The 16,999-nt window shown below is 36.1% G+C and overlaps 2 protein-coding genes across 4 annotated transcripts; both read left to right on the forward strand.

Moving 5' to 3' along the window:
* Positions 1-3,063: 3,063 nt before the first annotated feature.
* On the forward strand, positions 3,064-10,052 carry LOC120212872 (protein ESSENTIAL FOR POTEXVIRUS ACCUMULATION 1-like). 3 transcript variants are annotated; one of them, XM_039211061.1, is made up of 12 exons: positions 3,064-3,294; positions 3,992-4,054; positions 4,147-4,244; positions 4,508-5,353; positions 5,453-5,525; positions 5,642-5,776; positions 5,865-6,641; positions 6,735-6,986; positions 7,089-9,083; positions 9,160-9,232; positions 9,398-9,549; positions 9,676-10,052. In XM_039211061.1, the coding sequence occupies exons 1-12, from the start codon at positions 3,219-3,221 to the stop codon at positions 10,005-10,007; spliced, it is 4,872 nt and encodes a 1,623-aa protein (XP_039066992.1). In that variant the 5' UTR covers positions 3,064-3,218; the 3' UTR covers positions 10,008-10,052. The 3 variants fall into 3 exon arrangements, with proteins under 3 accessions (XP_039066992.1, XP_039066990.1, XP_039066991.1); XM_039211059.1 differs by having other exon boundaries at positions 6,735-9,083; XM_039211060.1 differs by having other exon boundaries at positions 4,150-4,244; positions 6,735-9,083.
* Positions 10,053-15,349: 5,297 nt separating this feature from the next.
* Positions 15,350-16,333, forward strand: LOC120212953 (protein LAZY 1-like). The gene is made up of 4 exons (XM_039211124.1): positions 15,350-15,379; positions 15,607-16,155; positions 16,218-16,291; positions 16,330-16,333. Exons 1-4 carry the CDS (start codon positions 15,350-15,352, stop codon positions 16,331-16,333), a joined length of 657 nt encoding a protein of 218 aa, XP_039067055.1.
* The last annotated feature ends 666 nt before the right edge of the window (positions 16,334-16,999 follow it).

Consider the following 16,999-nt stretch of genomic DNA (forward strand, 5'->3'; position numbering starts at 1 on the left):
GTTGCTTTTCTTCTTTAACATATCAGTCTATCACCTTTCACCTTCTCCAACAAATCATCGGTCACAATTCTCTACTTAAACTAAGAAAGACAAATCGTCTACGTGTGATGTTGTAACCCACATTGTATCATCAACAATGAATAAACTTCTGTAGAGGGAGCCATCCTCCTACCCTAATTTTTTCATTTGCAATTGATACTGATGATTTTAAATCGATACATATATTTGTTCGAACAATAATAAATCTCGCACCAAATTAGTTGTGATAGCAATCTCTGATTGATAGAGACAATGACACGCACGCACGCACGCACACACACGCACACACACGCACGTAGGCCTGTAAACGAATCGAACGCACACGAACGAAGGTATGTTCATGTTCGTTCATTTAAAAAATAAACGAACATAAACGAACACGAACATAAACGAACAAATTTTTTTTGTTCATGTTCGTTTATTAAGGAATATAACTTGTTCATGTTTATTCATTTAATAAATAAACGAACATAAACGAACACGAACATAAATGAACACGAACATAAACGAACATAAACGTTGGAGACCCTACCTTCCATTGTTCTTTCATGAAAAATAGTCGACAATGCAAATTAACCAAATCTACAGTGATAAATAGCGTAAGAGCTTATTAGCAGTGATGAAATGTTTGAAGATATCAAATATTTCGATCTATCTTTTAAAGATATTAAATGATTCACACGACTTTAATTTAACGCTATAACATTTATCTTAGTGTTCCATGATTACATATGAACAATCATTTTCCGCTATTACACTCTTTTTCAGAAATTGTATAGAAACCTTTGTTTTGTTTTCTGGCAAATTCTATATATTTTTATTTTTACTAATGCTCATATACTTCCGATTTTTACCTTTATCTTCCCATCTATTTCTAGAAAAAAGTATTATGTTTTATTGAGTTTTAGATGTGAAGATACCCACAATAACTTTACATATCAACTATTAAGTCAAATAAAACAGAGAAAGAGATGAAAACAGACATGTAAAACTTCATATTGCACTATAATATAACTTGTTTTGAATATTTCAGATCGTCTCCACTCTCCAGTGAACAATAAGGTTTGGGGAAAAAAGGGGGAAAATGAATATAAGTGCGAGGTGCCTCACAGGTTAACATATTGGATTTAATCTCCAAATAAAATTAGGTTAATTATGGAGTTGGTCATTAGAATATCAGATTAATATTTTTAAGATACTTACAAATTGGTCACCAAAATCGATTTAAGAAGATTGTGTTAAACATAAATGAATGAACATAAACGAACATAATCGAACGAACATAACCAAACGAACATAATCGAACGTTCACGAACGTAAATGAACGAACGAGACCTATGTTCATGTTTGTTCATTTAATTAAACGAACAAAAAATCTTGTTCATGTTCGTTCATTTAATAAATAAACGCACATAAACGAACTTCCCGCCGCACGGTTCATGAACGGTTCGTTGAACGTTCAGTTCATTTACAAGCCTACACGCACACACACACGCACACGCACGTGCACACGCACGCACGCACACGCACACACACGCGCACACACACACGCGCGCGCGCACACGCACACACACACGCACGCACGCGCGCGCACACACACACGCACACACACACGCGCACACACACGCGCACATACACACGCACACACACACGCACACACACACGCACGCACACACGCATACACACACGCACACACACGCGCGCACACACGCACACACGCACACGCGCGCGCACACACACGCACACGCACGCACACGCACACACACACGCACACACACACACACGCACGCGCACATACACGCACACACACGCACACACACACACGCATACACACACGCACACGCACGCACACACGCACGCACACACGCGCACACACACATAAATATAACATAAAATTTTTGTATGGGTGCGTACAAATAAAGTTTTAGGGTAAACACTATTAATAAAATGAACAACTAGCATAAAAAAATTGAATTTCAGTGTTCATTCATATCAAAACCTACATTCGTCACTGAATCGAGAATCGACAACATTAGTATTATTTAACATCCAAAAACTATAAGGATCATTGAAGAAATTTATCAAAGTTGCTCATAAAGTGTATATAATTTTAATAAAATTAATATTATTTTATTAATTTAAGATAATTATAAGGGTAGTATTTATTCTAAAGACCCTTAATTATTTGATAATAAACACTCTAATATCTTATAGTTGTAGGTGTTTAAACTCGATAACTCTAAAAATAATGATCATATCTTTCATCACTAAAATAATTTAGTTCATGCATCCCTTTAAAAAATAATTTAGTTCGTGAAAATAAAATTATTGATAAATGTCGATTTGCAAATTCAAAATTAATCTTTAAATTCAAATAAACACGTGAGGATTTCAACAATATCATAATAACTTAGAAACCACTATACATAATAATATTTAGGATAAATTACGAATTTGGTATTTAAATCATCAATTTCGATTCGTTTTTGTATCTAAATTTTTAATTTTTTTAAAAATCATATCGAATATTTAGTTTTTATTTCATTTTAGTACATGTTGTTAAAAATTTAACGCATTTAGTACCTAAACTATCAGTTTTGATCCGTTTTAGTACATAAACTTTCATTTTTTTTCTCAAAACTTAACGTTAAATTTTGAGCGGATACTAAAATAAAACAAAAATTAAAATTTTTAACGACGAGTACTAAACTGAAACAAAAACAAAATTTTAAGTATGTTTTTAAAAAAAATGAAAGTTTAGATACTAAAATGGATCATAGTTAATAATTTAGATACTAAACATGTAATTTACCCTAATATTTATTTTGATCTGTTTATTTAATTAATTATCAAAATAATAAAAGATCATTGTTATTTTTTTTCTTATTATTCATTAAAAAAAACCCAAAATACACCTTGTAAAACTAAACTATCCATTATCTAATAGATATTTATTTATATATTTATTTAATTTTAAGGTTCTTCTCTATCCCTTTCAAAGCGAAAAAAAAAGATTTTTATTAAAAAAAACAATTTTTTTTAACCTAGCCATTCCTCTCTCTCTCTCTCTCTAAAATCGATCCTATATATATTTTTCTCTCTACCTGCGACTCTTATTTTTTTCAGAATCTTAAACGCCGGCGTATCTCCGCCGCGATCTCTGCCTTCTAGAATTCTCAATGGCTGACGGAAAATTAGATCTACCTGATGATCTCCTCTCCTCCAAAACCAGCTCTGATCACTCCTCCCTCAAAGGTATTCTACATTTTTCCCTTTTTTTTTAAATTTCGATCAATTACTTCTCTCATTGTTTCCTCTAATTTTAACTTTTTGCATGTCTATTTTATTGGTTATAATTTCATTTGAATCTGTGCGTTTGCCTAAATCTTTAATCCTTGACAGAGCATTTCATTATTTTAATTTCGATAGATCTGTTTAATTTATTGGTTGTAGATTTCTGATTTCGTTCATGATTCATTTGTTTTCCCTCCTAAGATCTCGTTCGATTCTGTTAGTCTTCCATTTTTTTACTGCGTTGTTATTCAAAGGTTTTCCCCATAAACGCAAAGATATTATAACAAAGAAGTTCATAATTGTTTCTATGTTGAATTATATTTAGCTCAAACCTTCCGTTCAAATGCACTAGTGGTTTGATAACAGATCGCACTTTTTTAATAAAAAAAAAGAATATTGGTTTAGTTGTTTGTCATAATTATTGGAAAATGTAAACTGCCAGCGCTGAAGTTGATATGGTACTGTAGTATGCTTATCCTTTGAAAAGATTCAATTCAATGAAAGGTTCATCACCTGCTTCAAGGAGACTTGGCAGTTCATTTTCAAATAATTTGATAATTTAGGGAATCCATGGAAATGAGCCTGGAAGTTGTGGTTATGTGTTTGTCTGCCAAATTCACCTATGGATTAATTATCTTTGATCTTTTTATTTTTTTAGGTGAAGCATGGGAAAGGAACATGGAGGACAAGGGACTCACTGGGCTACTTGAGGACACCAAAGGTGATGATCTTTGTTGAATATTTAAGTTTTTTAAATTTGAAAGCTTGAACAGCTCTTTTATTGTAAAATTAAACCTTTTCTTGTTTGGCCAGTAGGTCAAGCAATTTCAGAGAGCAACGTACCTTTGTCCCCACAGTGGCTTTACGCTAAACCGTCTGATTCCAAGATGTTAACTGCTGGAACTTCTGGAGTATGGAACTCAATTTCTCTTATTAATGTTTTTAGGCCACTTACGTTTATTTCCATATGAGTCTTAATTTGTTGATTTCTAGTCTCTTTTATCCTTGTGGTCGAAGTTCGGGTAAAAATTACATCTGATTTCATGAATATTAGTCAGACTAGATTCCATCATTTAACAATGCTCGTCACAAATTATATATGACTTTTAGCTTATTGTCAAATTTTTATTTTGGTTTGTATCCTTCCAGTGTTGTAATTATTTACTCTTAACAGGATATAAGAATGTCAAATTTGTTGCCCAATAAAGCCTCTGGTGATCCCAACCCAAAAGATAGTTGGCATTTGGATGGGTCTCAAGACAAGAAAGACTGGAGGAGGATTGCCCCTGATCTTGAAAGCAGTCGCCGTTGGCGAGAAGAAGAGAGAGAAACAAGCTTACTTGGCCGAAGAGATCGTAGAAAAGAAGACCGCCGTGCTGACATTTCATCGACAAGGGATGTTCCTGAAAATAGGACCTTGGCGTCTTCAGAGAGATGGCATGATGTTAGCAGTCGCAATTTGAGCCATGAATCTCGTAGAGACAAGAAGTTGTCTTTGAGATGGCGTCCTGAAGACAAAGAAAATGATTCTCGAACTGAGAAGAGGAAAGATGCTGAGAAGGAAGCTGGCCCTACTGACAAACAAGCTCTTGTCGGTGGGGTCCGCTTAGCTTCTGAACGTGAGAATGATTCTCGTGATAAGTGGAGGCCACGGCATCGTTTAGAAATTCATGCAGGTGGGTCTGCTTCTAACAATAGTGCTCCAGGATTTGGTTCAGAAAGGGGACGAGCGGAGGGATCAAATGTGCGATTTGCAGGACGAGGTAGGTCAAATGCTAATGGAAGCCTACATATTGGGAGGCTAAATTCTGCTTCTGCCATTGGATCTCTTCCTCTGGACAAAAACAAAACTTTTTACGCATATTGCTACCCAAGAGGAAAACTCCTTGACATTTACCGCAAGCAAAAGACTGCTCCAAATTTTGACATCCTGCCTGATGAGATGGATCATTTATTACCAATAACGCAAAAAGAAACAGTCGAGCCTTTGGCTTTTGTTTCTCCTTATGAAGAAGAAGAGGTACCGTATGAGGCTTTTAATATGATTTAGAGAAGAAAGATGTATTCATATTTATCCTTCTATGTGGTTGCATCAAATTTTCTTGCTTGATTATTGCAGGCTGCCCTTGGAGATATATGGAAGGGAAAAACTACAAGCAGTGGAGTGTTGTACAATTCTTCTAGAGAAACAAGCATGGACTATGGAAACAGATTTTTTGCTAGTGTTTTTCTTGGTGAATAATTAGATATGATTGAGATCTGAGTTTATCTATTTGGTCCTAATCCAATATTCCTGATGTGAATTCAGGTGAAGGGACACAAAGTTCCTCGGTTAACAGGGACGATAATGTTGATTCAGGTGAGAAGCCTGCTGTAAACAATAACCATCTAGGGAAACATACCGAGGCATATGCGACAGGTTCATTGATAATTGTGACCAAGGGTAGGAAACTATCATTTTTAGTTGTCAGCTCAGCTATCAGTTATTCATTAAGAATATATTCATTGATTTGTTCTGCTTGTCCTTACAGAAATGGATAGTTCTAAAGGTGGGCTACGATGTGAGTCACCATCTGACATAGATGTAACCCATGCTTTTGTATCAAACAGCGAGATTGGTGGGTCCATAAATGAGGCTGATGTAATAAAATCTTTTGATTACGGAGAAGTCACTGATTTGAAAATGCAAAAAAACCCTACGTTGAAGGACAATGAATCATCCATGCAATTTGGAGTGGGTGGCGAGCTTCCTGAAGACTCTAGTTCTCTATTTGATTTTTCTTCATTACAGCCTACTCTAAGTCCTAACCAGATAAATATTAAGGGCAATAATGAGGCACATTCGTTGGAAAGTGTTATCCCTCCTGAGCATTTGAGTTTGTGCTATCTTGATCCTCGAGGGGTAATTCAGGGACCATATCTGGGAATCGACATAATTACATGGTTCGAGCAAGGTTATTTTGGTACAGACTTACTTGTTCGATTGGCGGATGCTCTGAATGGATCACCTTTCCAAGAACTTGGTGAAGTCATGCCACACCTAAGAATGTATTCTAGTTCTACATCCAGTGGTAATACAGTTATGGGAATGCAAGCCGATTCTTTTGCAGGGAGCTTGGGAGAGACCTCATCGTCTGCTTCTGCTCCTGAGTTGAAGGGATCTGCCATTGGATGTGATCAGAAGCGGACTTTGTCTGCTGTTGAGACTTCTGGTACTGAGTTTCAGTTAAGACGACCTACTCAAAGTTTTCATTCTGAGCATTCTGAAGATCTGAGCCTCCATAAATTCACTGATGCTCAAGAAGAGGGTAAGTTTAATGGGTTGGAGGCATTGTTGATTTTGTTATTTGTTGTGTTTGTTAATGATGCCTTCCTTCCATCCTGATTCCTGTGTGATGCAGAAATTATTTTTCCTGGAAGGCCCACAAGTGCTGCTGCTGATCCTGCAAATCATTTGTCCATTACAGATGTATTTTCAAAAACTAATATAATTTCTCATCAAGAGGATGAGTTGCATCCGTTTGGTTTGTTGATGTCTGAGTTGAGGAGCCCATCTGGTTTGAAGCATTCTCATTCATCTAATATAGCTTCTAGCATAGGTGATAGGGGACAGTTTTTCGATCCTTTGCTTGATGGAGAGACAGATTTTACTGGTCAGAGTGTTTTTTGTACAGTTGCTGAACAAACTTCTTTTCAAGAGGTTTGGCCTGATGATTATAGAAGAAATGCTTTGTCTAACCCTAACATTCATCTAGGAACTGCTGGTGGGCGCTCCTCACCTCACATGGAGCAAGAATACAGTGGTTTTAGCCTGTTACAGCAACTAATGTCAACAAAGTTGCCCAATGAACCGCTTCAAGAGAAAAATCATATCTCTCACCCCTTTCCACATTCTGCTGGATTTGATGGAGAGCAAATTCATTGTTTTGATCTGATGAGCAAAAATTTTGATCTCCAGAAGCCAATCCATCATTCAGCTCCACATATGGAACATCTTTTGGAGCTTCAGTTTCAACAAGAGCGGCAGTTGGAACTTCAACGACAGCAGCAGAAGTTGGAACTTCAGCGACAGCAGCAGCAGTTGGAACTTCAGCGGCAGCTGGAACTTCAGCGGCAGCGGCAACATCAGCTGGAACTACAGCGGCAGCAGCAGCTGGAACTACAGCGGCATCAGCAGTTGGAACTACAGAGGCAGCATCAGATGGAACTCCAGCGGCAGCAGCAGCTTCGCCACCATCAAATCAAATTGTTACAGGAGCAGCAGCAACAACATATACAGCTTCCACATTCTCAATCTCAGGAATTGCTCATTGATCAATTGCTGCAGCATCAGATGACTGGTCCTGGTTATGGTCATCACATATTTGATGCTGCTAGAGACAACATACTTGATCAAGTTCAGTTACGAAGGCATATCCTGAGTGAATCACAGCAGAATTCTCTTGCTTCAAGACACCTGGATCCTTCATTGGAGCAGATCATCCAAGCGAAGATTAACCAGAGTGCACTCCAGGGGCAACGAGCTGAATATTTGGATTTAATGTCACAGGCAAAGTATGGCAATATGCTTCCTTTGGAGCATCAGCTTCGTCTTCAACAAGAGCAGTTGCAAGTGCAGCAGTTATCTATGGCTCTGAGACAACAATTAGGACTGGAGGGGGATAGGAGACTTTCTGGTTCATTGTCTGTGGATGAAGTTGGTCAATTTGTGGGGAATCCCAGCAATAATCATCTGGCTCATTCTGTAGGGTTGAATGCTTCAGATCTTTACCAGAAGAGGCTGTCCCCTCTTGAAGAGCATTACTGCAACCTTAGAAAGAATCATGCTTTGCAGGACCTACCGGAGCGAGGGAATTTTGACCCCAGCTCTACAGCATTTGGCAGGTTGAATCTCCCTGCAGCTGCTCCTAGGATGAAAGTAGAAAATGCAAATTCTCTAGATCTAGCTGAAAACCTTTACATGCACTCCAACAATCAACTTGGTCCTTTTTCTTCAGGTAACCACCCTCTTAGCCAGCAATTTTCAAGTAATGCATTTGCACCTCATCCTGTGGCAATGGATAGCTTCGACTCAAGGAAAAATGAGCAGCTAGAAATGAGTTGGACCACAAAACAGATGCAGCAATTAAATCTTGAAGCAGAATTGCAGAGAAGGGAGTCTGAAGTTGATTCAAGCCCTTGGGCATCAGCTGGAGGGGTTCATGACAACTCTAAGAAAGCTTTAATGGACCTTCAACAAAAACTTGTTATTCAATCAATGCAATCATCAGAAGTTGATTGTCAACATTCTACTACATCTTCTAGAGGGAGGGAAACCTTTGGGCCTGTTTCTGAGCAGCAAACTTCCAATTTTCCTTTTAGTCATTTTCCAAACCAGGAAAATCACGCGAACTTGTTTCCAGAAGGCCTTCAAAATTCATGTGCATTGTTGCAAGATCATTTGCATGGAGTTGCTGCAAGTGGTTCTGTCAACCAAATGGTTAACTGTGAAAGATTGCCTCTTAAAACTGGTTCTGGCTCATTTGTAGAAGAGCAGTCATTCTTGATGGGCATCGAAGACCCTTGTAGTAATGCAGATGCTAGCTTGATGAGAAAATCAGCTGCGGATATAGAAATAGCAGAACTGGTAGCAAACGAGAAGGAAAATGATTCTGTGCCAGTGTTTGAAGACAATATGCAAGCAGACACGGCCTTGGAGTACGGTGATCTACGAAGTAGCATCCATAGCCGGCATAATTCTCATAGTACTGGTAATCTCTTTTACGATTTTTCCCAAGCAGAATCCATTTTTTACATGAATTAAACCTGAAAAGTGGAATCCTGCAGATGGGAGCGGTGGGTTGCATGGTTACGAATTTGGATTTGATAAATCGGTTGGCTATGATGTTTCCACGGATAGGTGGGGTTCTTTTACTACGCGGTTTATGCAAGAGAATAGTACTTAATGTCCATCATCATAACTTGTAATAGGAGCTTTTGCGTTAATTTTAATGTTATGCGTTCTTAGTTTTAACCAATCGAATTTAATTTGCAAAACGATCTAAGGACCTCTTTTATTGATAAGGTTACCTTCAATACTACCAAAGGGACTGGACAAAGTTTCGCAAAAATGCCCACCTGTGCCGAAGGTTTCTTCATCCCAGGATGTCTTTTCTGATCAAAACTCACTGGCATTTGTCAAACAGAACAGTTCTGCAAGCCTTACAACTTCCGATGGTATGATTTCAACTTCTCTTTTAATTATAGAGAAAGATGAATGAAGAAAAGAAAATTTTCGAGACCTATGTTTCTTAAATCGTATATATTGGTCACGATATCTTGTGTTTTATTGACTGAGTTCAGAAGGAAGACAGGAGACGGCAGCAAATCTAGGATCAATGAGTTGCGTAGAAACTCAGGCATCGGGCAAGAAAGACGTCCGTTTTAGAAGGACATCATCATGCAATGATGCCGCTGTGTCTGAAGCATCATTCATGGAGATTCTAAAGAAGCCGGTGGTTCGCGGGAACGAGGCGGCTAACAACACTTGCTTGGAACCATCAGATGGCGGTCTACAGGCCGGACGCGGCAAGAAGAAAGGGAAGAAAGGAAGACAGATTGATCCTGCGCTATTAGGTTTCAAAGTCACAAGCAACCGTATAATGATGGGTGAGATCCAACGCCTCGACGATTGACAACAACAAACCACACTTACTATGTACATCCCCTGTAAATCTTTTTAACCCTTATAGATTATTTTTGAGAAGCATAGGCAATTAATTGATTATTTTTTTAATAATAATAAAGGTTTTTGTCTTGCAATGAAGGGTCTGATTAAATATTTCGTTCGAGATCATATGATCGAGAAAATGAGTGTCGATCTTGTTAAGTGTCGATCATTTAACGAGATCGATACTGAGTGGTGTGGTTATAGTCCAAAAAGTGTTGAGAAATTTGAATTGTTCTATACTTTGGCGGGGTATTAACCGTATTTGGAACATATGAGAAACAGTATGGTATGAAATGTTAGTAATGGGAAGACGATAGCCTTTTGGAGGGATACCTACATCCCTAACTGTGGTCCATTAGCTGATCTGACTAATGGTTCCGCTGATGAACGTCAACTAAACTAATTTAAATTTTTGACTCGATTGTGGACTTTCAGTATGTTCTAAACTCATCATTTTTCGTTAAATATTGACAAAATTTTGATCTGAATGTTAATCTTGTTGACTGTGATAAGATAAAATATGATCATAAATTCTCAAATGATTATCATATCTCAACTATTATATTAACATTCAGTTTAAACAACCGTTAATTTTTTTTAAGGAAAATGATAAGTTTGGAATATAATAAATAATCGAGAAACTTAACAAAGTAACATTCTATTGTCAAAAGATCATTTTGTAAGTTTTAATAGTCAATGTACTTAATAAAATAATATCTTATAGTTGGGGATCGTTTGTGTACTTTATCCATTTTTTTGTTATTCTTTTAGTTTTTTCAAGGTTTTATCATAACTATTTTAAACAGACGCAGGATTTTGTCCTAACTAAATAGGAAAGACACATTATACAGTTGATTTCAGTGAAAGAATCTTTCAACAAAGATTTTATGCGCATACGATGCCTCTGATTATCATAGGGTGGGTTAAAAACAAGAAATCAGTTGTCAACAACTGATTGATCCACGTGGAAAATTCAGTCCCTTACCAGAGACGTTCATGGAACCAATATATCTGCTTGGTGCAATGATAGAGAGTAGCATGTAAAGATGTATTGAAGAAAAAGGTAACGAAATTCATCAATATATGGAAATAATGGGAGCTGAAATTAATAGATTAAATACTAATAATTAATTCAATAAAATGAGAGTTGATATTGGCCGTTGAAGTTGCTATCATATCAGAAATGTTACTCAAACACCGTCCAGTAGAGTAAGAAAAAAAGAGCAAAAAATATTTGTGAAACCATGATAGTTCTGTTACTGTAATCTAATTTTAAAAACGGTAGAAAATAAATGTAATAAAAATATTATAAAAAAATATAATATTTTTGGTTAAACGTAATTTAAAATGTTAACCTTTTAAGTTAACATCAAACATGCTACGTTAGCGACTGTTAATTATATAGTTTTCTAGTTAATAATTTAACGATATAGTGATATAATTGACTGTAAAACTAATATTCAGTATTATAATTAATAAAATTAAAAGTTTAATGGTGTAAACGAGTCAACAATCAAAGTTCAGTAGCATCTGAAACAATTTTACCTAACAATTTAATATAAAATTATTACTCCTTTACGGAAGAATGCAATTATCCAACTATTATTTTAATTTAATGAAAATTTTAAATAAATTATTAAATTTATTAAATTATTTCTATACTTGCATGATCTGATATAAAGCAAAGATGTGCTCCTGCTACCGACATAAATTAATATGGAGCAGTAATAAGAAAATTCCTGAAAGATTCAACACTGTACAAATTGTATCTTTTCACGTAATTATGGTTATGCTACTCAATAGGGTTTGATCAGTGGATACGTCGAAGTAATCATCCTTAATATGGTTCTTTAGCGGTGTTTTTCGTCGTTAACCGTTATGATATTCACGTGACAAACGTGGCGATCCATTTACTATGTTTGAGTTACTGTTGTGTCTTATCTTTCATGTTATCTACTATGTTATCAACTACTGTAGATTATCATGTCAGTACTGTAGACCACCACGTTAGCATAGTGAACTGCCACGTCAGCATTGTAACGTTCAACGACGAAAAATATTGGTCAAAGAATCACACATGATTTATTTTCTGAGTTAGAGGATCACATCGAGAGAGAAATAATACGCGGTCACATTGTTTTTTTTTTTGAAGTACATGAACCTCTCATATCTTTTTGCCTTAAAATTATCATATATTTTGAATTATTTTATATATTTTATTGAAAATCTGTTTTTTGTTCCCTTGAAATTTTATAAATCAATATTTTCTTTAAAGTTTTAAAAGTTTATTTTCCCTAACATAAAATCATGTATCTGTTCTTTTTTAATCAGGGTTGACACTTTATATATAAATATATATATATAGATAGGTAGATAGATACTTGTTTGATGTATAAGTTGTTGTATCTAGGGGTGTATTCGGTTCGGTTCGGTTTTTTACCAAAAATTGAACCGAACCGAAATAAACAGTTTTTCAATATTTAAACCGAAACCGAAATCGAATAGTTAAAAAACCGAAAAAACCGAAATCGGTTTTATCGGTTCGATTCGGTTTTTTTAACGGTTCAGGTTTTTCGGTTCGGTTCGATTCGGTTTTTCGGTTTTTCAATGAAAAAATCACTTGAAACTATAATTTTTTTTACAAAAATTGCCTATTCGGTTCAATATGGAACAAATGAGTTCCATATGGAAAACCCGAACCGAATCGAATCAAAAAAATGAAGCCTTTAAACCGAACCGAAAACCGAACCGTTTAAAGCCAAATCGAACCGAACCGAACTGTTTTACTCAGTTCGTATCGATTTTCTCGGTTTCGTTGCTCAGCCCTAGTTGTATCCATGCAAATGACTTATTACAAGAAACCAGAATCGGCAAAAGTTAACAGCGGTGTTGGTTGTCATCATATGTACGTGTATGTAGTTCACCACCTGCAGATTGAGGGGCAAAGGGTGGAGTTATCCCTTAACTGTTGGGAGATTGATTGAAAGCTAAGGATCCAACACAATGCACTATGATATTCACCCACGTGGTAAAAAGGAAGAACATAATTACATGGGGGTGGATCCTAGTTTAAGGTGTTTTGTCTCGATGCTCATAACATCTTCTTCTTCGTCAAGCTCCAAATAGAATATCATAGTGTATAAGAGCCTGCAGTACTGTGTGAATGGTACCTTTTCTCGATCGAAAATTCACACATGGTACAATATTAATAAATCTTATACTTATTCGACCCGATTAGAGTTTTTTTCTCTTCTACCCGTAGTTTTTTTTTAAATTATATTTATTTATTATTAATCGTTTTAATATTATAAACCATGTCACTATCTTTTATGCCTGCATAAGGTGCAAATCCATTATGACGTCACTGCATGGGGGGGGGGGCAGTTCATTTTATTAAAGCTGCAAAAGAGATGCATTATGGGGATCATGGTCAATAGGGAAGGGGGGGCATACTAACTAAAAGTTAAACTTGCCTCACTCTTGGTCCCATATCAAGATGCCCATGTTTTCATATAATTTGGAAGGTCTTAAATTAGAATCAATATTGTTGATAATATCAAATGATTTACGATGATTGTAAACGGTTCATTTCTTTTGGTTTGAGCAAAGAGACACAGTTAATAAGAAAATAATCGTTGGTCGGTATTGATATTCTCTCTCTTTATGATGAGATAACAGAAAAATAAATGAAGATGAACTGGTTTTATCTAGGCCGTATCCCTTCTTTTAATCTCTATAATGAGGTTTTATAGTGACTTTTGAAGTTGGTGTTAGATGTATGATCATCATGACTACTCGTAAGTTAGCAGGTTAAGTAGATATTACCAGTGATGGTGAGTTTAGTTCTAGTGGATCACATAAACATATCTTAAGTCATGTTAACAAATCGTGATTTTTTTAAGATCTAGATCTTCCAGAGACGTTTTTCTTACTTTTGACGAATGTTGAGTCGTTACAGTAGAACAATTCAATAGCGACGTTTATTTTAATCCTATAACGGCGTTTACAAACGTCGCAATAAAACTTCCCAACGTAAAAAAAACCCGCAAAAAATGTCGATAAAAACCAATATTGCAAAAGTTACCGACGTTTGTAAATAAAAAACGCTGCTATACACCATGATATTTAGTGGTGTTTGTGAATAAAACGCCGCTATATACTATGATATATAGCTTCACTTGTTATACTAAAACGCCGCTTATGTTAAGCCATATAGCGACATTTGGGAGCCAAAAACACCGCAAATGTGTAGTCCTTCAGTGACGTTTTTCATCTTAAACGTCGCTAATCGAATCTATTTTACAAATACTATTTTGTACTATTATAGCCTACATTTAATATATCATGTAACAATATTCAATAACAACCTTGATACGACTCGAATTAAGTAAAAAATACTTAACAAAATAAATAAATAAAAGTTTACAAACATTCAAGTAATGTAGTTAAACATTCAAATGAAATGTAATACAATTTAACTAGAATAAACATGACATGAGCCTAAGAAATCACATTGGGTGTGAACTTCGCACTTGATTTTGCTGCATCATCTGCTTCAATTTGTTTTTGAAGTTCATCATATTTTCTCTGATATGCTACTTCGCTTCTTTCGCTTCTCTCTCAGCTTCTCTCGCTTCTACTTCTACTTTCATTTGAGCAAATTTTTCATCCACTATAATCAATTGTTGTTTTAATCGAATAACTTATGTTTCAAACACTGGTGTTTGAGTTTCTTTTTTCGGATATGTTCTTTCAAGATGTTAAACCAATAACTAGAATTTGCAATGCCTTAACGTATAGATTACTCGAGACATTTTAGTCTGACAAACCATAAAATTGAGTAAATTATCGAGTCTTTTGGCCGTAACACAATGTAATAGTCGCATAATAATGTTTTTTAAGGTCATTGCACACCATAAACTACATCCGTAACATAAAAATATACTCCCGAATTTGTCCACTTGATTGGATTGCGACAAAGAACATCCCACCAAAAATTTTCTATCTTTCTACTTGTATCAACATACTCACACCTGTAACAGACCCTTCTAGCTGCCACTCCATCAGTGCCTTTAGCTCCTTTTCCGCTTAATCATCTAAACATATCTCTCTCTATATACATTCCTCGTATGAAAACCAAAAGAATTTAACGTCAAGCTCCTCAAAGCAAGAATGAAAATGAAGGTAAGTCTCTACTCCAGTTGCATCTTGGAATAGCTTAAACACTTAAAATTCCTGCTAAATTCACACCCTTGCCGTTGTCATTGCAGTTTCTAGGATGGATGCAGCATAAGCTTCGGCCAACTAATGTTGAACCATTCAAGGATCTCACAATTGGTATTCCGATTTTCTCGAAACAATCCACAATCCATCACACGAAAATCGTCACGAGATCGGATCAGCGTGGTTGAGCACGATAATCGGCTCTTCTGATCCCTCTAAATAATGCATTGCTCATTAGATTCTATTGCACTAAACTCATCAAAGTTACTTGTAGTGCAAGTCGTGTTCCTAATCTTTAAATCCTGATTTCAGGTAGCTACTGTGCATGTCTTTCTGCTCAGTCATCATCTCTCACTGATCAGGACAACTTTGGAGATGATGGAACATCCACTGCCGTCTCAGGACTGTTCCATGGCTTTCTCACCATCGGAACGCTAGGGTCCGAGCCTGTAACGCCAACATTCACCACGCCTCTAGAGAACATAGCCGAAGAAGAAACCGAGGTGACCGAGAATCATCTGAAGCTCATCAATGATGAACTGGAGAAGTTCCTTGAAGCTGAAGAACATGGTTCCAATGAATCACCAGGAAGAAATAGTCCGGTTAACTCGATTACACTTGGCGGTAAGCCGATTCGAGAAGTCAATGCTCAAGGTAATGGGAAGACAATCATGTGTCCACTTCAAGGATACCTGTTTGGGTCTTCAATTGAACTTGCAGAAACAAAAATTGCAGAAGAGATCCCCATGGGAAAATGTGGGAAACTGGAGATGAAGAACAAGCACAACAAGAAACCTGTCAAACATCTCATCAACAAAATTCTGAAAAAGATTCATCCTTCTTCTCCTAAAGAAACAAATTCTGCTACAACCAAGAAAAAACTCCAAAAGGTGAGTCTTGTGGAGTTACAATACACTTTCTATAATGATTTTCTTATCAGTGTGGCTTGCAGGTTATAAAAATGTTCCACAGGAAAGTTCACCCTGAAAGTGAAAGCTCCGTTGCTGACAGAGAATCCAAAAATTTGCATGGGAAGAAGATGAATAATGCTCCTTACAGTGAAGATAACAAGTGGTTTCCTGAGGGATTAAGGTCAATGGAAGGACCCCAAGATTATAAGTCCATCTCAGAAATGCCTAAATATGAGCTTCATGACTGTACTGCTGCAAGTGCAAATGGGGAGCATTGGATTAAAACAGATGCAGACTGTAAGTAAAATAGTCCCTTTGGAAACTGATATTTGATTAACGATTAATGCATGTTGCTGACATGAAATTTCTACGTGTTAAATTGTCAATATGAGATGTATCATGTCACTTAAGGTAATGACGCGATATATATCACATCACCCAAATGATAATTTTAGCCTCTATTCTTTCTTTTAATACTTTAGTCCTTAATATTTTAAGTTTTTGTCAAAATAATTTTTGCTGGATGAAAACTGTTAATTACCTAACAATCGATACATATTGCTGACGTAAAATTTTTATACGTTCTAAATTATTAATTTGATATATACTAGGTGATGATATATGTCACGTCACCTAATATGATGACGTGACATATGTTACATGAGAATTTAGCACATGTACAAATACCACGTCAACAATATGCGTCGACCATTAGTTAACTAATAATTTTCATCAAAAATGGATTATTTTAACAAAAAATTAAAACGAAAAATATGGACTAAAGTGATCCTTTAATTCATTTTTTTAAAAGATGGACTAAAGT

The sequence above is a fragment of the Hibiscus syriacus genome, unplaced genomic scaffold (assembly GCF_006381635.1).
Source record: "Hibiscus syriacus cultivar Baekdansim isolate YM2019G1 unplaced genomic scaffold, ASM638163v2 tig00110017_pilon, whole genome shotgun sequence".
NCBI lineage: Eukaryota > Viridiplantae > Streptophyta > Magnoliopsida > Malvales > Malvaceae > Hibiscus > Hibiscus syriacus.

Excerpts from the sequence above, each read along its gene's own strand:
- LOC120212953 (XM_039211124.1), top strand. The coding sequence starts at position 15,350 with ATGTTGAACCATTCAAGGATCTCACAATTG. Across the intron at positions 15,380-15,606 it reads ATTCAAGGATCTCACAATTG|TCATCATCTCTCACTGATCA; the intron begins GTATTCCGATTT and ends CTTTCTGCTCAG. Across the intron at positions 16,156-16,217 it reads CCAAGAAAAAACTCCAAAAG|GTTATAAAAATGTTCCACAG; the intron begins GTGAGTCTTGTG and ends TGTGGCTTGCAG.
- LOC120212872 (XM_039211059.1), top strand. The coding sequence starts at position 3,219 with ATGGCTGACGGAAAATTAGATCTACCTGATGATCTCCTCTCCTCCAAA. Across the intron at positions 4,055-4,146 it reads GCTACTTGAGGACACCAAAG|TAGGTCAAGCAATTTCAGAG; the intron begins GTGATGATCTTT and ends TTGTTTGGCCAG. Across the intron at positions 9,084-9,159 it reads GCATAATTCTCATAGTACTG|ATGGGAGCGGTGGGTTGCAT; the intron begins GTAATCTCTTTT and ends GGAATCCTGCAG.